This window comes from Chiloscyllium punctatum, chromosome 40 (genome assembly GCF_047496795.1).
Source record: "Chiloscyllium punctatum isolate Juve2018m chromosome 40, sChiPun1.3, whole genome shotgun sequence".
Classification (NCBI taxonomy): domain Eukaryota; kingdom Metazoa; phylum Chordata; class Chondrichthyes; order Orectolobiformes; family Hemiscylliidae; genus Chiloscyllium; species Chiloscyllium punctatum.
In genome coordinates, this window is record NC_092778.1 from 13,611,164 (window position 1) to 13,630,390 (window position 19,227).

At 40.5% G+C, this 19,227-nt stretch overlaps 1 protein-coding gene across 1 annotated transcript in view; it reads left to right on the forward strand.

Moving 5' to 3' along the window:
- Positions 1–19,227, forward strand: part of rnf216 (ring finger protein 216) — a 226,483-nt gene that overhangs the window by 76,295 nt on the left and 130,961 nt on the right. Inside the window, exons 6-11 of the mRNA XM_072559323.1 lie at positions 808–898; positions 3,066–3,230; positions 6,620–6,734; positions 7,612–7,751; positions 16,337–16,387; positions 18,775–18,912. Of these exons, the coding sequence (XP_072415424.1) occupies positions 808–898; positions 3,066–3,230; positions 6,620–6,734; positions 7,612–7,751; positions 16,337–16,387; positions 18,775–18,912 (700 nt within the window). The remainder of the gene's footprint in view (positions 1–807; positions 899–3,065; positions 3,231–6,619; positions 6,735–7,611; positions 7,752–16,336; positions 16,388–18,774; positions 18,913–19,227) is intronic.

The following is a 19,227-nucleotide window of genomic DNA, read 5'->3' on the forward strand; positions in this document are numbered from 1 at the left end:
GGTGGACGCTAAGAAATTGTTTCCGTTAGGCGGGGAGACTAGGACCTGTGGGGACAGCCTTAGAATTAGAGGGGGTAAATTCAGAACAGAAATGCGGAGACATTTCTTCAGCCAGAGAGTGGTGGGCCTGTGGAATTCATTGCCGCGGAGTGCAGTGGAGGCTGGGACGCTAAATGTCTTCAAGGCAGAGATTGATAAATTCTTGATGTCACAAGGAATTAAGGGCTACGGGAAGAATGTGGGTAAGTGGAGTTGAAATGCCCATCAGCCATGATTAAATGGCGGAGTGGACGTGATGGGCCGAATGGTCTTACTTCCACTCCTATGTCTTATGGTCTTATGAATTTGATATGAAGGGTTTAATTTCCCACAATTTCATCAATGAAATGTTCCTTTGGTAATAGCTGCTGGCTTGATAGTTGTCGTTCCCCAAAGCTTTGTTGATCACATGCACCTCGTCAGAGAGGGCAAGAATGGGTGAAGAATATGAAAGTAAGGTTACCTGATGGACTTGCCAGAACTGTTACTGATTCATGGTTTGGTCAGGAATGTATGGAAGACCTTAAAGTTAAGTAAGGCAAAGCCTTTTTTTCAAAGGTATCAAATCTTGTGTGGTTGTAGTCAGTACTGAAATTTTGCATTTTCATATACAAAATATAAATATTCATCCCCTCCTTTAGATTCTCATTGCTCTTTGCTTAGTCAATGTATACTGGAAAATTTTCCCCTTATGTTTGATATAGATAGGAAGCTGATTTTCAATTTAAATAAATTTTAGACCGACATGTTTTCTGTCCTTGTTTTCAGCTTGTGTAACCATCTCCTGGAAAATCCTGATTATCCGAAGAAGAATTTAATTTTCTCACACAGCAGCAGTTTGCTTGAAAGTAATGAAGAGGTAACTTGGTTTGTTCTTGTTATTTCACATGGAACATCACTTTGTTGCAGATGTTTGAGTGAAACTGGCTTCAGTTATTTTGCTGTGCGGCATGTCTTGTCTACAGTAACAGAGGAGAGGAGGACATGACACCACGAAATCCTAGCTTAGACTTTGTTTCAGGCATGAAGGACAAGCTGCAACAGCCCAGAGGTATCCCCACCCCTTTGGAGCCTTCCTCTCCACCACTATCTGCTTCCATTCCTTCTCTCAACCCCCACTGCTTGTCTCATATATTTATTATCCCTTCTGACCTTCTGTCTCTGCTGAATGGTCTATACTTAGCAGAAGTCTTAGTCTTATCCCTCTTAATGAATTTGAGGCACAACATGACATGGAATTCTCGCCCTGCATTTGTGGCCATTTCTTTGGACTAGAGTACGCTCTCCATCCCACAGTCCCCTTTACCCACCTCCATCACACCCCCTCCACCTGGATCCTTCCGTCTAATTCAGAATTTAAATTTATCAATTTCATTTCTAATTTCCACTCTGCCCTCATCTTCACCTGGTCCATCTCTTACACTCCCTTTTCTTCCTTGACATCTCTTTCCACTTCTGCGCAATGGCTGTGAAATAACTCCACAGAGATCAGTATCCTGACACCACGTTGCCCTTTATTTACACGTGGAGAGTCCTTGACGATGATCCAGCTCCCTCAAAGTGAACAGGATGTCTGTCATTCCTGTTCATATCTGTTGGCTGCCTGATTGGGGCTATTAACCTGATCCAGTCAGGAAACTTTTGTATTCTTTGAGATCCAACTAGCTACCCTGGTGACAGTCATTACACTGGCTACACCTTGTACACTACAGTGTCGCCATTTCTCACCCAAACTATGCATCCTTACTCCCTGCATCCTGTAAAAACTTGACTCCGTTCTCCCAGTTTTTTCATCTGTTGTATTTGTTCTCATACTTTTTGCAGAGGATCCTCCGAAACGTCCAAATCTTTCCCCACCGCCATAGTTGACAAAGACCTCTGAAACGTCAGACATCTCCTGCACTTTGCCCTTCACCCCTTTTCTTCCTTCGCACAACACCGATAAAGTTCCTCCTGGTGCTCACTTTCCACCTCAGTAGCATCCACATCTAAAGGATCATTTGCCTCCAGTGGGGTGCCACCACCAGATATTCATTCCTCTCCTACTCCTTGTCAGTATTCCACAGGTCCTGGTCCATACAGGGCACCCTGGTCTGAACCTCCTCCATTCCCAGCTCCTCCCCACATCCATACAGCACTTTCCCATGCAATCACAGAAAGTGTAAGATTTGCCTGTTTCAGGTACACCTTCCAGATGAAGAAGTGATTTACCTGCACTCAGCTCACTCACTGTTCACAATGTGTTCTGCGCTACGCTGGGGAGGCAAAACATAGATTGAGCAACCGCTTTGAAGAACAGCTACGTTCTTTCTGCAGACATCACCCCGAGCTTCCAGTTGCCTGCCATTTTGCCACACCACTGTGTTCCCTGGCCAGTATTTCTATCTCAGACTTACTTTTGCACTCCACTAAGGCTCAGTACATGTTGGAAGAGTGGCATCTCGTGATCTGCTTGGGAACCCTGCAATCTTCAGGACACAATAGAGTTCAATGATTTTAGAACCAGAGCACAACCAACCCATTGTCATGGTCCCATTAACAGTTCTTCTTTCTCCCTAGCTTAAAATTATCCATCACTCTGTATGCTGAACTGTCTGGCTTTCGAGCTCCACCTATCACTTGCTCCCTGTACCTCTCCTTGTCTTCATTTATACCACCTTTTCCTAGCTATCATTTGTTCTGGGGAAGGGTCGCTGGACCAGAGATGTTAAGTCTGCTTTTCCTCCACAGAACTGCAAGACCTGCTGTGTTTCTCAAACAGTTTTTGTTTTTGTGTGTAGTATACATGGTGCAAGTTATGGGAATTGTGGGAAGATATCTGTTAGCTTCTGCAGTCTAGAACTTCATATTGCATGTTCTTTTAGTTTATTTTTCCACTTAGGAATGGTTTCCAGGGAAAAAGTAAAACATTTAAAATTGCAGATCTGTTGTTTTTGCCAGCTTTGTTTTTAGGTATGAGATGCTTATCTGATCAGTTGTTATGTGCTCATGAATTTGTGCATGTGTATGTGTTCTGTACTGAACAGAAACCCAAAATGGACTTTTTTGACTTCTCGAAGCTTGCTCCTGTGAACCAGCAGTGTTTTCTTCAGGCTTCTGACCTCCTCATGGCAGATTTTAAAATGTTAAACAGTCAAGACATCAAATGGGCTTTACATGAGCTCAAGGGACACTATGCAATCACCCGCAAGGTTTGTATTATCAGGTGCTTCTTATTTTCTCCTTTTCAGTTTTGTTTTAGTTACTGATTATTCATAATCATCTTAAATAAAGATCTATTCCAGTACTAATGTTAAGTTGACATGTATTACTTACATGTCTGCGTGTGCACACACAACACTCAATGTTATGTTTTGCAACTTACTTACTCGAGATCAATGACACAGTTAAAGTTTGCTTATATAAGGAAATGAAAACTTGTGTAATCTAATATCAATAACCAGAAATGAGGCTACATTGATTGGAGATTTCAAGCTAACAGCTTCCTGAAGTTAACTCTCATAGAGTCATAGATGTCTACAGCATGGAAACAGGCCCTTTGACCTAACCCATCCTTGCCACCCAGTTTTCACAAATAAACTAGTCCTATTTGCCTGTATTTGGTCCATATCCCTCCATACCTATCCCATCCAAGTACCTGTCTAAATGTTTCTTAAATGAAGAAATTGTACTTGCTTCTGCCACTACCTCTTTAGAGACAAAAAAAGCAGATATTGGACTCCAAAGTAGACAAACAGGAGGCTGGAAGATCAGCAGGTGGAGAAACCAACATTTTGGGTGTAACCCTTCTTCAGGACTGGGGTTGGGTGTAAGGGGAGCTGCAGATAAAGGGGCTTGGGGGGGGTGGGGGTGGTGAAATAGTGATAAGAGAAAACTAGTAGAAGGAAGGAATCAATCCAGTTGATAGCTGGAAGGAAGGTTGAAAAGAGGAATGGAAGGGAGGGGGTGGGTTTTGAAAGGGAGGTTATTTCAAGTTGGAGAACTCAGTGTTGAGTCTACCGGGCTGTAGGCTGCCTCGGCGGAAGATGGGGTGTTGTTCCTCAAATTTGCGGTTTGATTCACTGTGGCAATGGAGGAGGCCAAGGGTGGTCATGTTGGAGAGGAAGTGGGAAGGGGAATTAAAATGGGAGGAGACTGGGATGTCAGGTCAGTCTTTCATCTTTCTTTGATCCTGGAATCCCTACAGTATAGAAACAGGCCCTTCAGCCCAGCAAGTCCACACTGACCCTCTGAAGAATATCCCACCCAGACCCATTCCCCTACCCTATTACTCTACATTTACCCCAGACTAGTACACCTAACTAACTATGGGCAATTTAGCATGGCCAATTCACCTGACCTGCACATCTTTGGTCTGCAAGAGAAAACCGTAGCACCTGGAGGAAACTCACATAGACACAGGGAGAACGTGCACACTCCACACAGACAGTCGTCTGAGGCTGGCGTGGTTGTTTGGGAGAGTGGCACAAACCAATGATTGGTGAAGGGAACGGTCCTCGCAGAAGGCAGTGAGGGGTGGGAGGGGAAGGTTTTCTTGGTGGAATCTAGTTGGAGTTGGCGCAGGTGTTCAAGGATGTTGGAGACTGGAGACTGGTGGAGTGGTAGGTGAGAACAAGAGGATCCTGTCTTTATTACATTTGGTGGAGGGAGTTAGAGTAGTGAAATAGGGAATGGAGATGATGCAGTGGAGAACTGTCTGGATGACAGAGTGGGGAAAAGCACAATGTTCAAAATAAGTGGGCATCTGGGATATTTGGGAGTGGAATGTCTCCTCGTCCAAGCAGATGCCTGGGTGACAGGGAGGAAATGAATGTTGTCTCCCCACCAACCTTCCTGAGCCCCGAGGTACCTTCCCTGCAACTGTAAAAGATGCAAAACCTGCCAGCACCCCACCCCCCTCACCTCTATCCAGGGCCACAAACAGCCCTTCCAGATGAGACAGAGGCTCACATGCCTCACCTCCAACCAATTTTACTGTATTAGGTGCTCCTGACGTGGTCTTCTCGACATCAGGGAGACCAAACGTAAACTTAGGGAACGGTTTGCTAAGCATCTCAGCCAGACCCCCAGGGGCCAACCTGATCTCCCAGTTACAGCCCATTTTAATTCCCCTTCCCACTCCCTTTCCGACCTGACTATTCTCTATCTCCTCCATTGCCATAGCGAATCAGACCACAAGTTGGAGGAGCAGCACCTCATTGTCCGCCTGGGCAGCCTACAGCCCAAAGGACTCAACATTGAGTTCTCAAATTTCACGTAACCTCCCTTCTTGTCCCCGACTTCCTTCCCAGACCCTCCCCCTGCCTTCCATTCCTCTACCCTTTCTTTCAGCTACCAACTGGATTCATTCCTTCCATCGACAAACCAGGTCATTTCCTGTACTTGTGTTCACCTATCCCCACCTCATCGAACCCTCCACTCCCCAATCTGCTGTTTTCCCCTTACACCCTCGCCCAGTCCTGAAGAAGGGTTACACTTGAAAAGTTGACTTCTCCACCTCCTGATGCTGCCTGTCTTGCTGTGTTCTTCCAGCCTCCTGCTTGTCCACCACTACCTCTGGAAGCCTGTTCCAGATACTTAGTACCCTCTGTGTGAAAAAGAAATTGCCCCTCCTATATCTCTTCCCCTCTTGCCTTAAACATGTGCCCTTTACTTTTGGACTCCCTTACCTACCATGGGGAGAAGCTGTTGCTTATCGACCTCATCTATGCCTTTCATGATTTTATAGACCTCTATAAGATCACCCCTCAGAGATTAAAAGTCCCAATCTCTGCTTTTAACTCAAACCTTCTAGTCCAGGTAGCATCCTCGTAAATTTTTTCTTCTATAGTAGGGCGACCTACTATAGAATTGCACATAGTACTCAAATGTGACCTTATCAATGTTTTGTACAGCTGCAACAAGATGTCCCAGCTCCTACAGTTAATGCTCTGACCAATAACAGCAAGCGTGCCGAAAGCATTCTAGAATTTACCTAGCAATGTAATTTACATAATAAGTTCTAAAATGCGTGGTGCGTAAATGTTTGTTTCCGATGTGTGTTGATTTTGTACAAATAATATATCTTATACAAAACAAGCAAAGGTCCTTTGAGCAAAATTGTCATTTTGCTGTCCTCCAGCTTTGCATATTGCATTAATCTCTAAATATAAACTTGCTTTTGGATTTTTTAAACTTCTTTGCTTTTATTTCATTTTGCTTTTAATTTAAATTTCAAAGCTAATTATTGCTCTGAATAAAATTCTTTTTCCGATTTGTGACCTATCATCAATATTACATAAATGTCACTGTGATTTAAGTAAGCTTAGTTTTATTATTCAAAGACGTTCATGCCGATGCATCAACAGACATAGGGTAAAAAACCTTATGAATTCTTTCCATTCATAAAAGGACTTAAATAGCTAACTGTAGCAAAAGGAGCTTTACTTTTTTTATTTTTTACGATTGCTTTTATTTTACGATTTATTTATTAACTACTTAGTTTGTGAATGATAAATCTGAGGACCAACTTTTTTTTTTGTTCTGTGAACTGTATACCATGTCTGTTGTTATAATTTTTTTTCCTCTGTCTATTTTTAAGGCCTTATCAGATGCTATTAAGCAATGGCAGGAAAACTCGCCACAATCCAGTCAAAAAAAGAGCAGACGAAAAGAAATGAGCTCATCTAATTCAATCAGTTTCAAATTTGAACAAGGTAAGGAATGAAAATTGCTACTCTATGGAATGCCCATGCTTTAGGTCCTGAGTTTGGATTAATGTACTTTGAGATAGTCCAAATCAAACTTTGCCATAATTGTTTAAGTGCCTGTTGTTGTATTTAAATGATTTGGCTCCAATCCCATTTTTATTTCATTTCGGTAATTCAGGGAAAAAAAAGCTATCATCTTTTCTTGACACAAGCATGCAGAATGTTGGGGTCAGTGTTAACATATCCTATGTATTACACGCAACATCCTGATTTTTTTTTTTAACCCATAAACATGTGCAACAAAATGTGATATTCATCTACGGCCTATTACTGAGTTTATTGACAGCCACATTTGAGGAACAGTTTGAATAACCAGAGATTATTTACATCTTTTGTCTTCCTTGTGAGATTCTCATTTCACTTGTTTGTTGAAAAATAAGGGGAACACTCTTGTTTAACAGTCCAGCAGAAACTGTCTGCTAACATATGCAAATGTGTCCTTTTATTGTGCTTGGCAACACTTGTGCTGCTGTGGATTCAGTTTTAATCCCATTTGTTGGGAACAGTTTAAAGTATTCCAGGACCAGCATTTTAATGAAAGCCAGATAGTGTTACCATAATATGTCTGATAATAGCATGAGTTTCTACCTCCAGTGAAGTTTCAAGTATTTCAGTGAGGCCTTAAGCATCTGTTTTGTGTGCCTTATTTGCTAAAAAACATTGAAATGTAAAGTGGCCAACTGCAGAAGAATAAAAAGTTGGAAAACCAAAATAAATTTATATATCGGCTTGTCCAACAATTTGTACATGTTCACTTTTGCACTGTTGGAAATGATAGTGATTGGAAGCTTCTCATTCTGGCTGTGTGTTGCAATTTTCTCAGGTGCCTTTAAAATAGAGAGACAGATGCGCTTTCTAGAAAACAAAAGACGACACTGGAGATCGTATGAGCGGGATGGCCTTCATCCTCTAGTGCGACAAGAACTGGAGTTCTTCCATCAAAAGATGAAAGAGATGGAAGAGGTGAATCATATGCTCAAGATGTACAGCAGTGAAAGTTCCAAAATTCTTAAACTTTATCTCAAGTGTATGTTTTAAACAGTTTGTGGGCAGGATCCTAATTTCTCCATATCTTATACCCAGGCACAAGGCATTGGTCTGTGTTGTTAGATTAGATTAGATTACTTACAGTGTGGAAACAGGCCCTTCGGCCCAACAAGTCCACACCGCCCCGCCGAAGCGTAACCCACCCATACCCCTACATCTACATCTACCCCATACCTAACACTACGGGCAATTTAGCATGGCCAATTCACCTGACCTGCACATCTTTGGACTGTGGGAGGAAACCGGAGCACCCGGAGGAAACCCACGCAGACACGGGGAGAACGTGCAAACTCCACACAGTCAGTCGCCTGAGGTGGGAATTGAACCCGGGTCTCCGGCGCTGTGAGGCAGCAGTGCTAACCACTGTGCCTGTGTTATTAATGCTGAGCAGAAAACCTTTTATTTCAGACAAAAAAGGTTCTCCATTTGGATTAAAGATATTCAAAAAAGATAGAGAAAGACAGAGGAATCCTGGTCGCATCGATTATTGAGAATAACATTGTATCTAGAGAGAGTGGAGTTTGCACGTTCTCCCCGTGTCTGCGTGGGTTTCCTCCGGGTGCTCCGGTTTCCTCCCACAGTCCAAAGATGTGCAGGCCAGGTGAATTGGCCATGCTAAATTGCCCATAGTGTTAGGTAAGGGGTAAATGTAGATGTAGGGGTATGGGTGGGTTACGCTTCGGCGGGGCGGTGTGGACTTGTTGGGCCGAAGGGCCTGTTTCCACACTGTAAGTAATCTAATCTAAAAAAAAAAGAAATGCACAGTGTTTGAGTTTGATTTAGTGTCATACATACCAAGATACAATGAGGATTGTTGTTTTATGTACTATCCATACAAATTGTACCATACAAAGTGCATCAGGGTAGCAAAATAGAGTGCAGAATACAGTGTTGCAGCCGCAGAGAATGTGCAGGGACAACGATCAAAATTAACATTTGAGAGGTCTGTTAACAGCCTGAAGCTGTTCTTGAATCTGTTTGTACACTTATTCAAACTTGTATATTTTGTCTCCAATGGAAGAGTATAAACGGGTGTCAGAGGGTCTTTGATTTTGGTAGTTGCTTTCTTGAGGCAACGGGAAGTATAGGTGGAGTCGATGGATGAAAGGCTGGTTTGCATGATGGACTGGGCTGTGTTCACGACTCTGTGTAGAAATTCAGCACATCTGGCAATAGCTGAGGAGACAGAAACAGTCTTAACTGTTCAAGACCGAGAGAGAGTCCTTTTCCTTTTTATTTTATGAGAGTTGAGAAATAGAAATCAACTCAGTGTACTCCATATGCTATCAGCTAGTTGGGGAAGTTCTCATAGTTTCAACGTATGTCTCTCATGTCCTTTCAAAAGCTATAGACTGGTGATGATGGGATCTTTAGTTATCTCAATGTAACTGGAATGGTGACTGTGTGAAGGACTGAAGGGGAGAAAGGTTTCTGAACTATACTGAAGAGAGTTGTCTCTTGGGTAGCATTATAGAACCGAGGGGTTCAGGTCCATAGTTCTTTGAAGTTTGTGTCACGTAAAAAGCATTTGGCACACTTGCCTTCATTGTTCAGTCCTTTTGAGTGTAGGAGTTGGGAAATTATTTTGAGGTTATGCAGGACATTGGTGAGGACAATTGGAATGCTGCTTGCCCAGTTATAGGAAGGATATTATAAGTTGGAGAGGGTTTAGAAGTGATTTACCAGGATATTGCTGGGTACGGAAAGTTTGAGTTAGAAAGAAAGATTGGATAGTCTGGGACCTTTTTCACTAGAGCATAGGAAGTTGAGAGGTGACCTTATTGAAATTGATAAAATAATGAGGGGTATTGATAGGGTTAATGATAGTTGTCTTTTCATTTGGATGTGGGATTTCAAGACTAGGGGGCACTAAGGCAAGAGGAGAGAGATTTGCAAAAGATGTGAGAAGCATTTTTTTTTACACAGAGTGGTTCATGTGTGGAATGAATTTCCTGAGGAAGTGGTGGATGTAAGTACAGTTAGAATGTTCAAAAGACATTTGGATAAACACATGAATATGAAAGGTTTGGAGTGATATGGGCCAGGAGCAGGCAGGTAGGGTTAGTTTAGTTTGGAATTATGTTTGGCATGGACTAGTTGGACCAACGGGTCTGTTTCTGTGCTGTATTTGTATGACTTGAAGAGGGCATTGCTGGATTGGATTCTAGGAAATGAGGTAGGCCAATTCGATCAAATGTCAGTTGGGGACTGATAATTTGTCTTCCTCTCTCGGGGTTTTTAGGGTGGAAATTTCTTCTGTAGAAGGTAGGGTCTTTAAATGTATTGAAAGCTGATTAATAGATTATTGTTAGACATGGAGTTGAGAGTTGTGCAGCTCAGAGCACAATTAAATCAACCCTGATCTTATGCATTGATCAGGCTTGAAGTACCAAATATTCCATAATATCGCAATGATTAGACAAACAACAGAAAAATAAGGTGCAAAATATCCAGAGTAAAAGGTAATCAAAATGAACACAGAGTTCATGTCGAGAATTATTGAACTCTTATGTTGAGTCCTGAAATGCAGACAGAGCAAGGGTGTCCTGCAAAGCAGTCACCAGTCTGTGACTGATCTCATCAATGTAGTGAGAATTATCTGGATAAGTTGAAATTTGGTTGGCAAAACTTGAATGGGCCACCTTTTAAGTATATGCTTCATATATGGATCAGGTACATTCCCAAGTGGTGGTACATTCCCAAGCGGTTGACAGTAGGACAAATCAAGACACTGCACAATGCATGGCAAGAACAATAGTGAATAAGATGAAACAAAGATGATGTAAATTACAGATTGATAGGACGACTGACAGCCAGCCTGAATATAGAAATTTTAGAGGAAGAAATGACAGACAAATAGTATAAGAATAGAATTGCTACTAACAACAGGTTAGTAGCAATAGCATCTATTGTAGTCATGTTAATAGACAAGGAGGAGTGGGGCTGATCAAGGACCAAAAGGAGGAAGAATTTGTGAAGGCAAGAGACATGGAAGCACAGTCCTGTGAGGCTGGCAAAGGCAGATACTCTTGCAACATTTAGGAAGCATCTGGATAAGTACTTAAAATGTCAGAGCCTGGTACACTGTAGAACAAGTGCAGATATGTAGGATTAGTGTAGTATGTTTATTGATCAGCATAGACATGGTAGGCCAAAGGCCCTGTTTCTATGCTGTATGGGTATATGACATGCTTTTGGTGCATATTCAGTGCCTTACATCTGTTGTTACCAAGGAAGATAATGCAGTTTGGATCAGAGAGAAAGAGGAGACAGTTGAGATTCTAGATCAGCTAAAAATTGATCAAAAAGAATGATTTCAAGTTGATAAGTCACCAAGACTGGTAGAATGCACCCAAAGCCAATAAGAGTAGGAAAGGAAGTACAAAGTTGCAGCAATAAATCCAATACCTATAGGCAAATCAGTTTACCTTTGATGGGCAAGTGTTTAGAAGCTATAATTCAGGACAATATTAAGTTAATTACACCAATGTGCAGTCTAATAAAGGAAAGCCAACAAGGATTGTTGAAAGCAAATTCATGTTGAATTGCCTTGACTTTGTTTTTTCACGTTGAGGATTGACAAGAGTAATGCACTTGAAGTGGTATAATTATATATGATATTTATATATGACTTATAAATGATATTTAATAAAATTCTGCCCAGTCAGTTTGCCAGCAAATGACTGTGTGCACACGTGTGCAGACTCTGGAACAGTTCCGACAGGTTAGAGGGTAGCTAATGCATTTCGACTATTTAAAAAGGGAGGTTGAGAGAAATCGGAATTATTGACCAGTGAGTCTGACATTGGTAGTGGGGGAAAATGCAACAGAGTGTTATCAAGGATTTTGTCACAGTGCACTTAGAATGCAGTGGTACAATCAGACAGTCAGTCTGGGCTTATAAAAGAAAAATCATGCTGGACAAATCTTCTAGAATTTTTCAAGAGTATAACTAGTGTTAGTCAGGGCAACTAGTAAATGTGATTTATTTGAACTTTCAGAAGGCTTTTGACAAAGTCCCACATAACAGATTAATGCGTAAACTTAATTGGGATTGGAGTTAGTATATTGAGATGGATAGAAAATTGGTTACCAGATAGGAAGCAAAGAGGGTCAAATCCAGTGGCCTAATGGATAAAGCAATGAGTTCCTAAACCAGGGATTGTGGGTTCAAATCCCATCTGTGGTGTTTGGTTTCTCTATCCATGCTGGTTGAGTGTCCTTTAAAAGGTAATAAATTAGTTAGACATGATTCCCCTTTCATGAAGCCATGCTAACTCAGCTTGGAATAGGTATTGAATTCCCAAATGTGCTGTTTATCATTTCCTTAATAATTGATTCCAACACATTTTCCAACAGTAGGTATTAGGCTGATCAGCCTACAGTTACCAGTTTCTGTCTCCCTTTTTGAATAAGAGTGTCATATTGACAGTTTTCCAATCCTCCAGTACTTCAGTATCCGAGGTTTTTTGGAAAATTACAAACAACGCACCCACTATATCTGTGGCTACTTCTTTTCGGTTCCTCAGATGCAAGGCCATAGGACTTAACTGTTTTTAGCCTCATTGCTTTGTCTAATACTGCTTGTCTCGTAATTCTTCCCCCATATTCTTTAGTATAAATGGCATGTTCAAAGTATCTTCCACTCTAAAGACTGGTGCAAAATATCTGTTTAACTCCTCTACCATTTCCTTGTTCCCATAACCATCTCCCCAGAATCATTTTCTAAGAGGCCAATTGTTCACTTTGACTTCTGTCAATTTATATTGGTGGGGTGGACAGCTAGCAGTAGTGCTAAATGATGTAGGTTCTGAAATAAAAACAGATGAATGAGGTTCTCCATTAGGAAATGAGAGTTGGGTCGTAGGTTGAAGAGGAAAACAACTAAGATTATAATCACTGGATCCCTTCCAGTGCTACATGCTACTGAGTATTGGAATATAGATCAGATGAACACATGGCTAAATGGATGATTTAGGAGGGAGGACTTTAGATTTCTGGATCATTTACTGCAAGTAGGTGTGCTGATGCAGCAGGCAGTGAAGCCAACTATATGTTGGCATTCATAGCTAGAAATTCCAGTACAGGACCAAGGATGTTTTGTTGCAATGATCCAGAGCATTGGAATACTGTGTCAAGCTTTGGTCTCCTCATCTGAGGAAGGATGCAGTTGCTATAGAGGGAGTGCAGCAAAAGTTTACCAAATTGATCCCTGGAATGGCAAGACTGACGTGTGAGGTTGAGTGGGTTAGGATTGTATTTAAGAAAATTGGGCAGGTTAGATGCAGGAAGGATGTACCAGATGGTTGAAGAGAGAGAGAGAAAAAAGCCTGTGGAATTCACACTCTCAGAAAGTGGCTGTGGTCAAAACACTGTGTTCTCAAGAAGGAGGTAGATGGAGGTCTTGTGGCTAAAGGGGTTAACACATATGGTGAGGAAGGCAAGATTAGGATATTGAGCTCTGTGAGTAGCCGTGGCTGTATTGAATGATTGAAAAGGTTTGAGATACTAAATGGCCTATTCCTCCATCTATCTTCTCTGTTGCTATGAAATAGCAAACAACTAAGCAGTCATGCTAATTACTATAGAATCAAGTGGAAGTAGTCTGCCAAGCAATCTACCAGGCTGTGTCCAATGTAATGTTCCAATGAGACACAACACAGGCTTGTTTTCCATTTAGGAACTTCACTACAGCCTTGTGGCCTCAATATTGAATTCAGTAACTTTATGAACACTCTGCATTATGTCTTACATTCTCTGCCTGCTCCGCTCTCAGCACACCCACACACACAAACACGCAGTAGTCTTGTTTACTTTGCACTTATTAGAAGCAATCGTTCTCTCCGTCTGGTATCTTAATTTACACGCTTCTCATTTTTTTCCTCCACTTTTAACAACTCTTTATCTTTTGCACTGAGCCTTTTACCCCATTTGCGCTCATGCTCCCAAAAGTATTCAAAGCCACTTAATTTCTATCACCTTTCCGATATGAAGAAGAGTCCTACCAGGACCAGAATTAACTCTGCTTCCTTCCACAAATCCTTCAGACTATTGAGTTTTTCCAGCATTCTCTGTGCTTCAGATTTCCAACATTTTAAGTATTTTGCTTTTAGTCAAGTGTATGCTTATGTTTCTCAGGTCAGTGCAAGAGCCATTGCTGCTCTTGATCTGTGTTACATTTAGACTCTGGGTACACAACATCTCTTTGAAATTTGCAGTTGATGCAAACCTTGGAAGTACTCCTAACTGTAATGAGGTTCGCAATTGACTTTGAGAGAACATAAGCAGATTGGCCAAACAAGACACATGGCTGATGAAGTCTAATGCAGAAAAAATGTGAAGCTGAAGACTTGAATATGAACTATGAAGGGAATATGAATCTAATATGGATAAGATAACTTAAATGGTTCAGTCTAATGATGATGTGGGAACATTCAAATATTCATTTAACTGAAGGAGGCAGAACAGAGAGAAATGATCAAAAAGACATGCTGGATCATAGACTTTGTAAATAGAGGAGTGTATAAAAGCAAAAAACGTTGTGATGAATCCTTGTGGAGCTCAAGTTTGGCCTCACCTTGAATCTTGTCTCTATTTATGGTCACCACATTTCAGAAGAGCTTTGGAAAAGATCCAGAAAAGATTTATGGGAATGGTTCCAGGACTAGGGTCCTCTGTTGTATGGATGGTTTAGAAAGGTTGTGCTGTTCTACTTAGAATGTGGAGAGAAGATTTGACAAAGATACCTGAAGTCGCCAGTGCTGTGGAGTTTGCACCGGGATATTGTTTGCATTGGTAGAAGGGTCAAGGATCAGAGAACGACAATATAGGTTCAATGACTAATGAACAAAAAGTGACATGAAGAAAATCTATTCTACATGTGTGACTATGATCAGGAACACGTGTAAGATTGTAGAGAAGACTGGTTCAGTCGTGCCTTTAAAAGGGAATTTAGACAGTGATCTGAATAGGAAATCTTTGCAGGGTTGTGGCGAAAGACCATGATGATGGTACTGAGTTGTACAGAGCTGGCATTTACTCGATGTACCACATAGCTATATACTGTGCTTTAATCGTTCTACCTTGGAACTTTGTGTTTGGTGAAACAGCTTCTATGTATGTTGCATGCTCTTTATGCCAGCACAGTTTAGCTTCAACAATATTTCAAATTCAAACTGCAGCATCTTTGACAATTTGCATGCAGTTGCATTTTTATTTTACATTTTACATCTTCATGTGAAGCACTGTCTTGTTTCATACCAATGACAATGGTACCAAGTAGAATTTCTTAACCAGTACTGATGGCAGCTGGACATTGTTTGGGGTGGTGTAATTAACCTTGAAAGAATTTTGCCTGAGAATAGACTGGTTTAGCTTTGCAATCTGTAATCAATTGATCCTCTGCTCTGTGTTTTATTTCCCTATTCCTTTTCTCATTCCACACTCTCTCATTTCATTTCCTTCTCAAGTTTTGCTTTCTATTATATATCCTGGTCTATGTTTTAATGGATTTCTTCTGATATTCCATACAGTGAGTCAAAGGTTGTATGTTGTCTGACATGGTTGGATGTGAAAGTGGAGGATAGCTTGGGAAAGCGCTCGTTTTAAAAAGAAAATTAGAACTTTGTACCAAATTTAAATAATGTACAGTCCTGGAACTTGCTATTGGTATGAGTAACTGTGGTATTTTTGGGATTGATAATGTGAAAAGCAATTTGTGCAACCACTTAGAAAACAAAATAGCTGTTTGAAGAGTAAAATGCATCATGTAGGCTTCAACCCTTGATGAGTCAATAATCTCAAAATAGGATGATATTCTCCCTCAGACAGAAGTCACATGACACCAGGTTAGAGTGCAACAGGTTTATTTGAAATCACAGGTTTTCGGAGCGCTGCTCCATCAGGTGAAGTGACTTCACCTGATGAAGGACCAGCGCGCTCTGAAAGCTTGTGATTTCACATAAACCTGTTGAATTATAACCTGGTGTCATATGATTTCTGACTTTGCCCATCCCAGTCCAACACTGGCACCTGCAAGTCATGACTCCTTCAGAAAATTTAGGAGAGAGAAAAGCAAAATCCTGAATGAGTTCACGCAAGGAGCAACTGAGTCAGAATCTGAAAATTCCCCTTCCTCTTGAATTTGTTGATCTTCATCCAGGCAGGGTATGGCTGCTGCAGCTAGTCTCAGTGCCTTGTGTTCAGTAAAGAGTAAATCTGTGAGAATTCCTATTCCAGATTTCTGTCCAGAGATTCGTGCTATGTGTGCCCATGTGAAGACGGGATTAACTTTGAAATGCTGACCTTATCTAACGTTACACGTGAAAAAGTTATTGAAATACTGGAAACTACCTGGGATCTATGAAACCACATCTCAGTAAAGAATCAGTGCCTTAAATGGAGATTGGGAAGTGATATAACAGCACACCAAGAAAACCAAACTGTTAGGTGGTTTGCCAGTCATGCTTGGAACCATGCTTATAATTCTCTTTCTTTTGCAGTATGCAGATTTTCAATTTGCTATGCAAATGAACGAAGAACAATATCAGAAGGTAAGTGCAAGTTGTATGGCATCTCAAGTCTCCACATTAGTTTTTAATTTCCAACTTGAGTAACAGCAAACTTCATACTACCTTTAGAAGTGACCTTGATTTCTTCCAAAAGTGACCATGCTGAGAGACATCTGAATGTTCCATCATCTTAAAACATTGCTGCAAATCCTCTGTGATCTGATTTTTAAAACAGATGGGATTTGTTCTGCTGTTCAGTTTCCTTGTTGAAAAAAGGCCTGCTCGGAACCATCCAAGCATAGGTTGTATCTTGAACTGCTGTAAATAAATGCAAACTTTTTGAATTTGTGTTTTTGCCTATCCTTAATTCTATTTCTTCGCTTCTATGTCAGTTTTGTACTCAACTGACTTTCTCTTTCCAGATGCCAATAGAGCTGTTGTGTATTTCCAGCATTTTGCTTTGAAATCTTGCACATTGTGAATATTTATCTTCAAGCTGGAATAGTATTCCTCCTTTGCCTTTTTCTCCCAAACTAATGTGGGCGTTATATAATACTGTCTGGTTAATTCATTACGTGGTTTGAATGATGTCATCTGATTACAAAGAAAATATGGAGTCAAGTATTGTATTACAAACTTCAGGAGCCATTAATAAAATTGCATGGAAACCCATTTCTCAAGAACCATATGGAAACCTACAGTTCCAAAACTATAGGCAGAAAGCATGTGTGCAAATTGCCACCCATCATGCACAAGCGAACTGCTGTCTGCTAGCCATAGCCCAAGTCTTTGACCGTTGTTTTCTATCCCTTGTGCAGCACTCTTCATTCTAATGAAGCCGGAATACATATCCCTATATTCATAAGCATGGACGCTTCTGAATCTTTAGACCAAGGGTTAAAAAAAGTATTTTTGTTCAAATTAATATGCCATTCTTTTTAGGCATAAATTCTGTTAAAATGTTGTCCTTGGAATAGAGTTGCTGTTTTACAACTCTTCTATTAATTTCAGCAGATATTCCTAACTACTCTCCTGTCATTAGCCAGTTATTACTTTAATGATTCAGATGTCCATGCACCCTTCATTTAATTCACCAGCATCAAAAGATAAAGCATGGCACTTCAAAAAAAATAATAAGCATTGTGCTTCTTCACTTTTTTTCTACTTGAATCATACTTTGCTCAATTTTGAATCCACGCTGTAGGATTCAGTTATTTTATGTATTGAATGGCTAAAGCTAGCCTGACTGACTATCATTTCTGTCTGGTTCAGATAAGCCTACTTTTAGCTTACTCTTAAATACAACTTTAAAAGCACCCTTTGAATCTATCATTTTCTCCGTGAGGGTCACAAAATGTGGATTGGTAACCGGGTATATTGTTGGAACTGTGCCTTGGGAAGGATCAACAACAAGGCGGAATGATTGTCCCAATCAGTGTAACTACTGCAAATGAGAGAGCATGGTTTTAATTTATTGTCGCACTTCATCATTGCCTTCTATTCAGAATTGATCAAGTTTTCATAGAATTGATTTTCCAAAAGTACACTTGGTTTGGAAATTTGTGGAAATAAATTACAAAGCATTGGGACTTGAACCTTAGACAGTTTGCAATAAAATTCAGCTTATTCCCATACAGCATGTTCTACTCAATGCTATTGAAATAGACTTAATTTTCACAAAGTGCATTCCTTGTCAGCTGTACAGCCTGAGGGCAAAATATTTCAAATTGGAAGTTATAGAAGGTATAATTGATATAATGTTTTTCTGTATACAGCATGCTCCACTCTGAGGTGCCTCAATACATTTTCAATTTTCTTGATTTACAATGTTTATTCCTTATAAGGTGCACAGCCAAAGGGATTTTACAGTTTCCAGCCCCTCAGTTTACAAAGTCTCAAAGGCTTCAGGCAGTAGTTCTTCCCAGTTGTATCTCTGTGGCTGTCCCAATCTTCAGTGTGTCCCTCAGCACATAGTTATGGACCTTGCTGAGTTGGTGATCCCCCAGGTACAGGAAGTTAAGATCAGGTCATGTAGGAAGTATCTGAAGAAAAAGACCTTCCTTCCCACTAGCCAAGCTACATCTTGGTGATTGTAAGTGCTGGTGAGGCGGCCTTCTGCCATATAACTTTGACAGTTTGCTTGGGGACATCTGACAAGTCCTATACGTCCTCTTCCCAAAGAGCATCAAGGACATTGCATGCTGATGATCACTGCCAGATGGTATGTGATTCATGGTGTTTTCTACCTAATATTCTCTGCTAGAGACTAGCAGTAGAAATTGCAGAATTATTTAAAACAGACTTGAAGTATCCACTGTTTCAGTTTATTTTAAATTATTGGATTAGTTGAACTTGATAAAAAGTGAAATAAAATTTCATATTGTCAAAAAATCCTGAATAGCAAATAAATCCATGATTGTTGCACACAGGATGGACAGCTGATTGAATGTGGCTGCTGTTATGGAGAATTTGCCTTTGAGGAGTTGACACAGTGCAGTGACGGTCACCTCTTCTGTAAAGAATGCCTCATAAAATACGCACAAGAGGCTGTGTTTGGAGCTGGCAAGGTAAAGTCTTAATTTAAAATGTGTCCTTTGATAAACTGAAGACTTGCGTCCTTGAGATTTAATTGTGTATGTAGAATAATAAGACCTGGATTCTGTCATCATCCACTTTCTTTTTGACATTGTCTAGTTAAAGTTATTTCATTGCAAAAGTTGTCCAAATTTTGACAGTAGCTTGCATACCAAAAGACTTTTCTGTTTTTTTGTTTGTTCTGTGCTAAGTCTCTTACCATTGATCTGTATTTGTATGATTGGCAAGTTGAAAATGATGTGAATCAGAAGAAGCCAGGTTAGTTTGGGATTTTCAATTGACTAGTT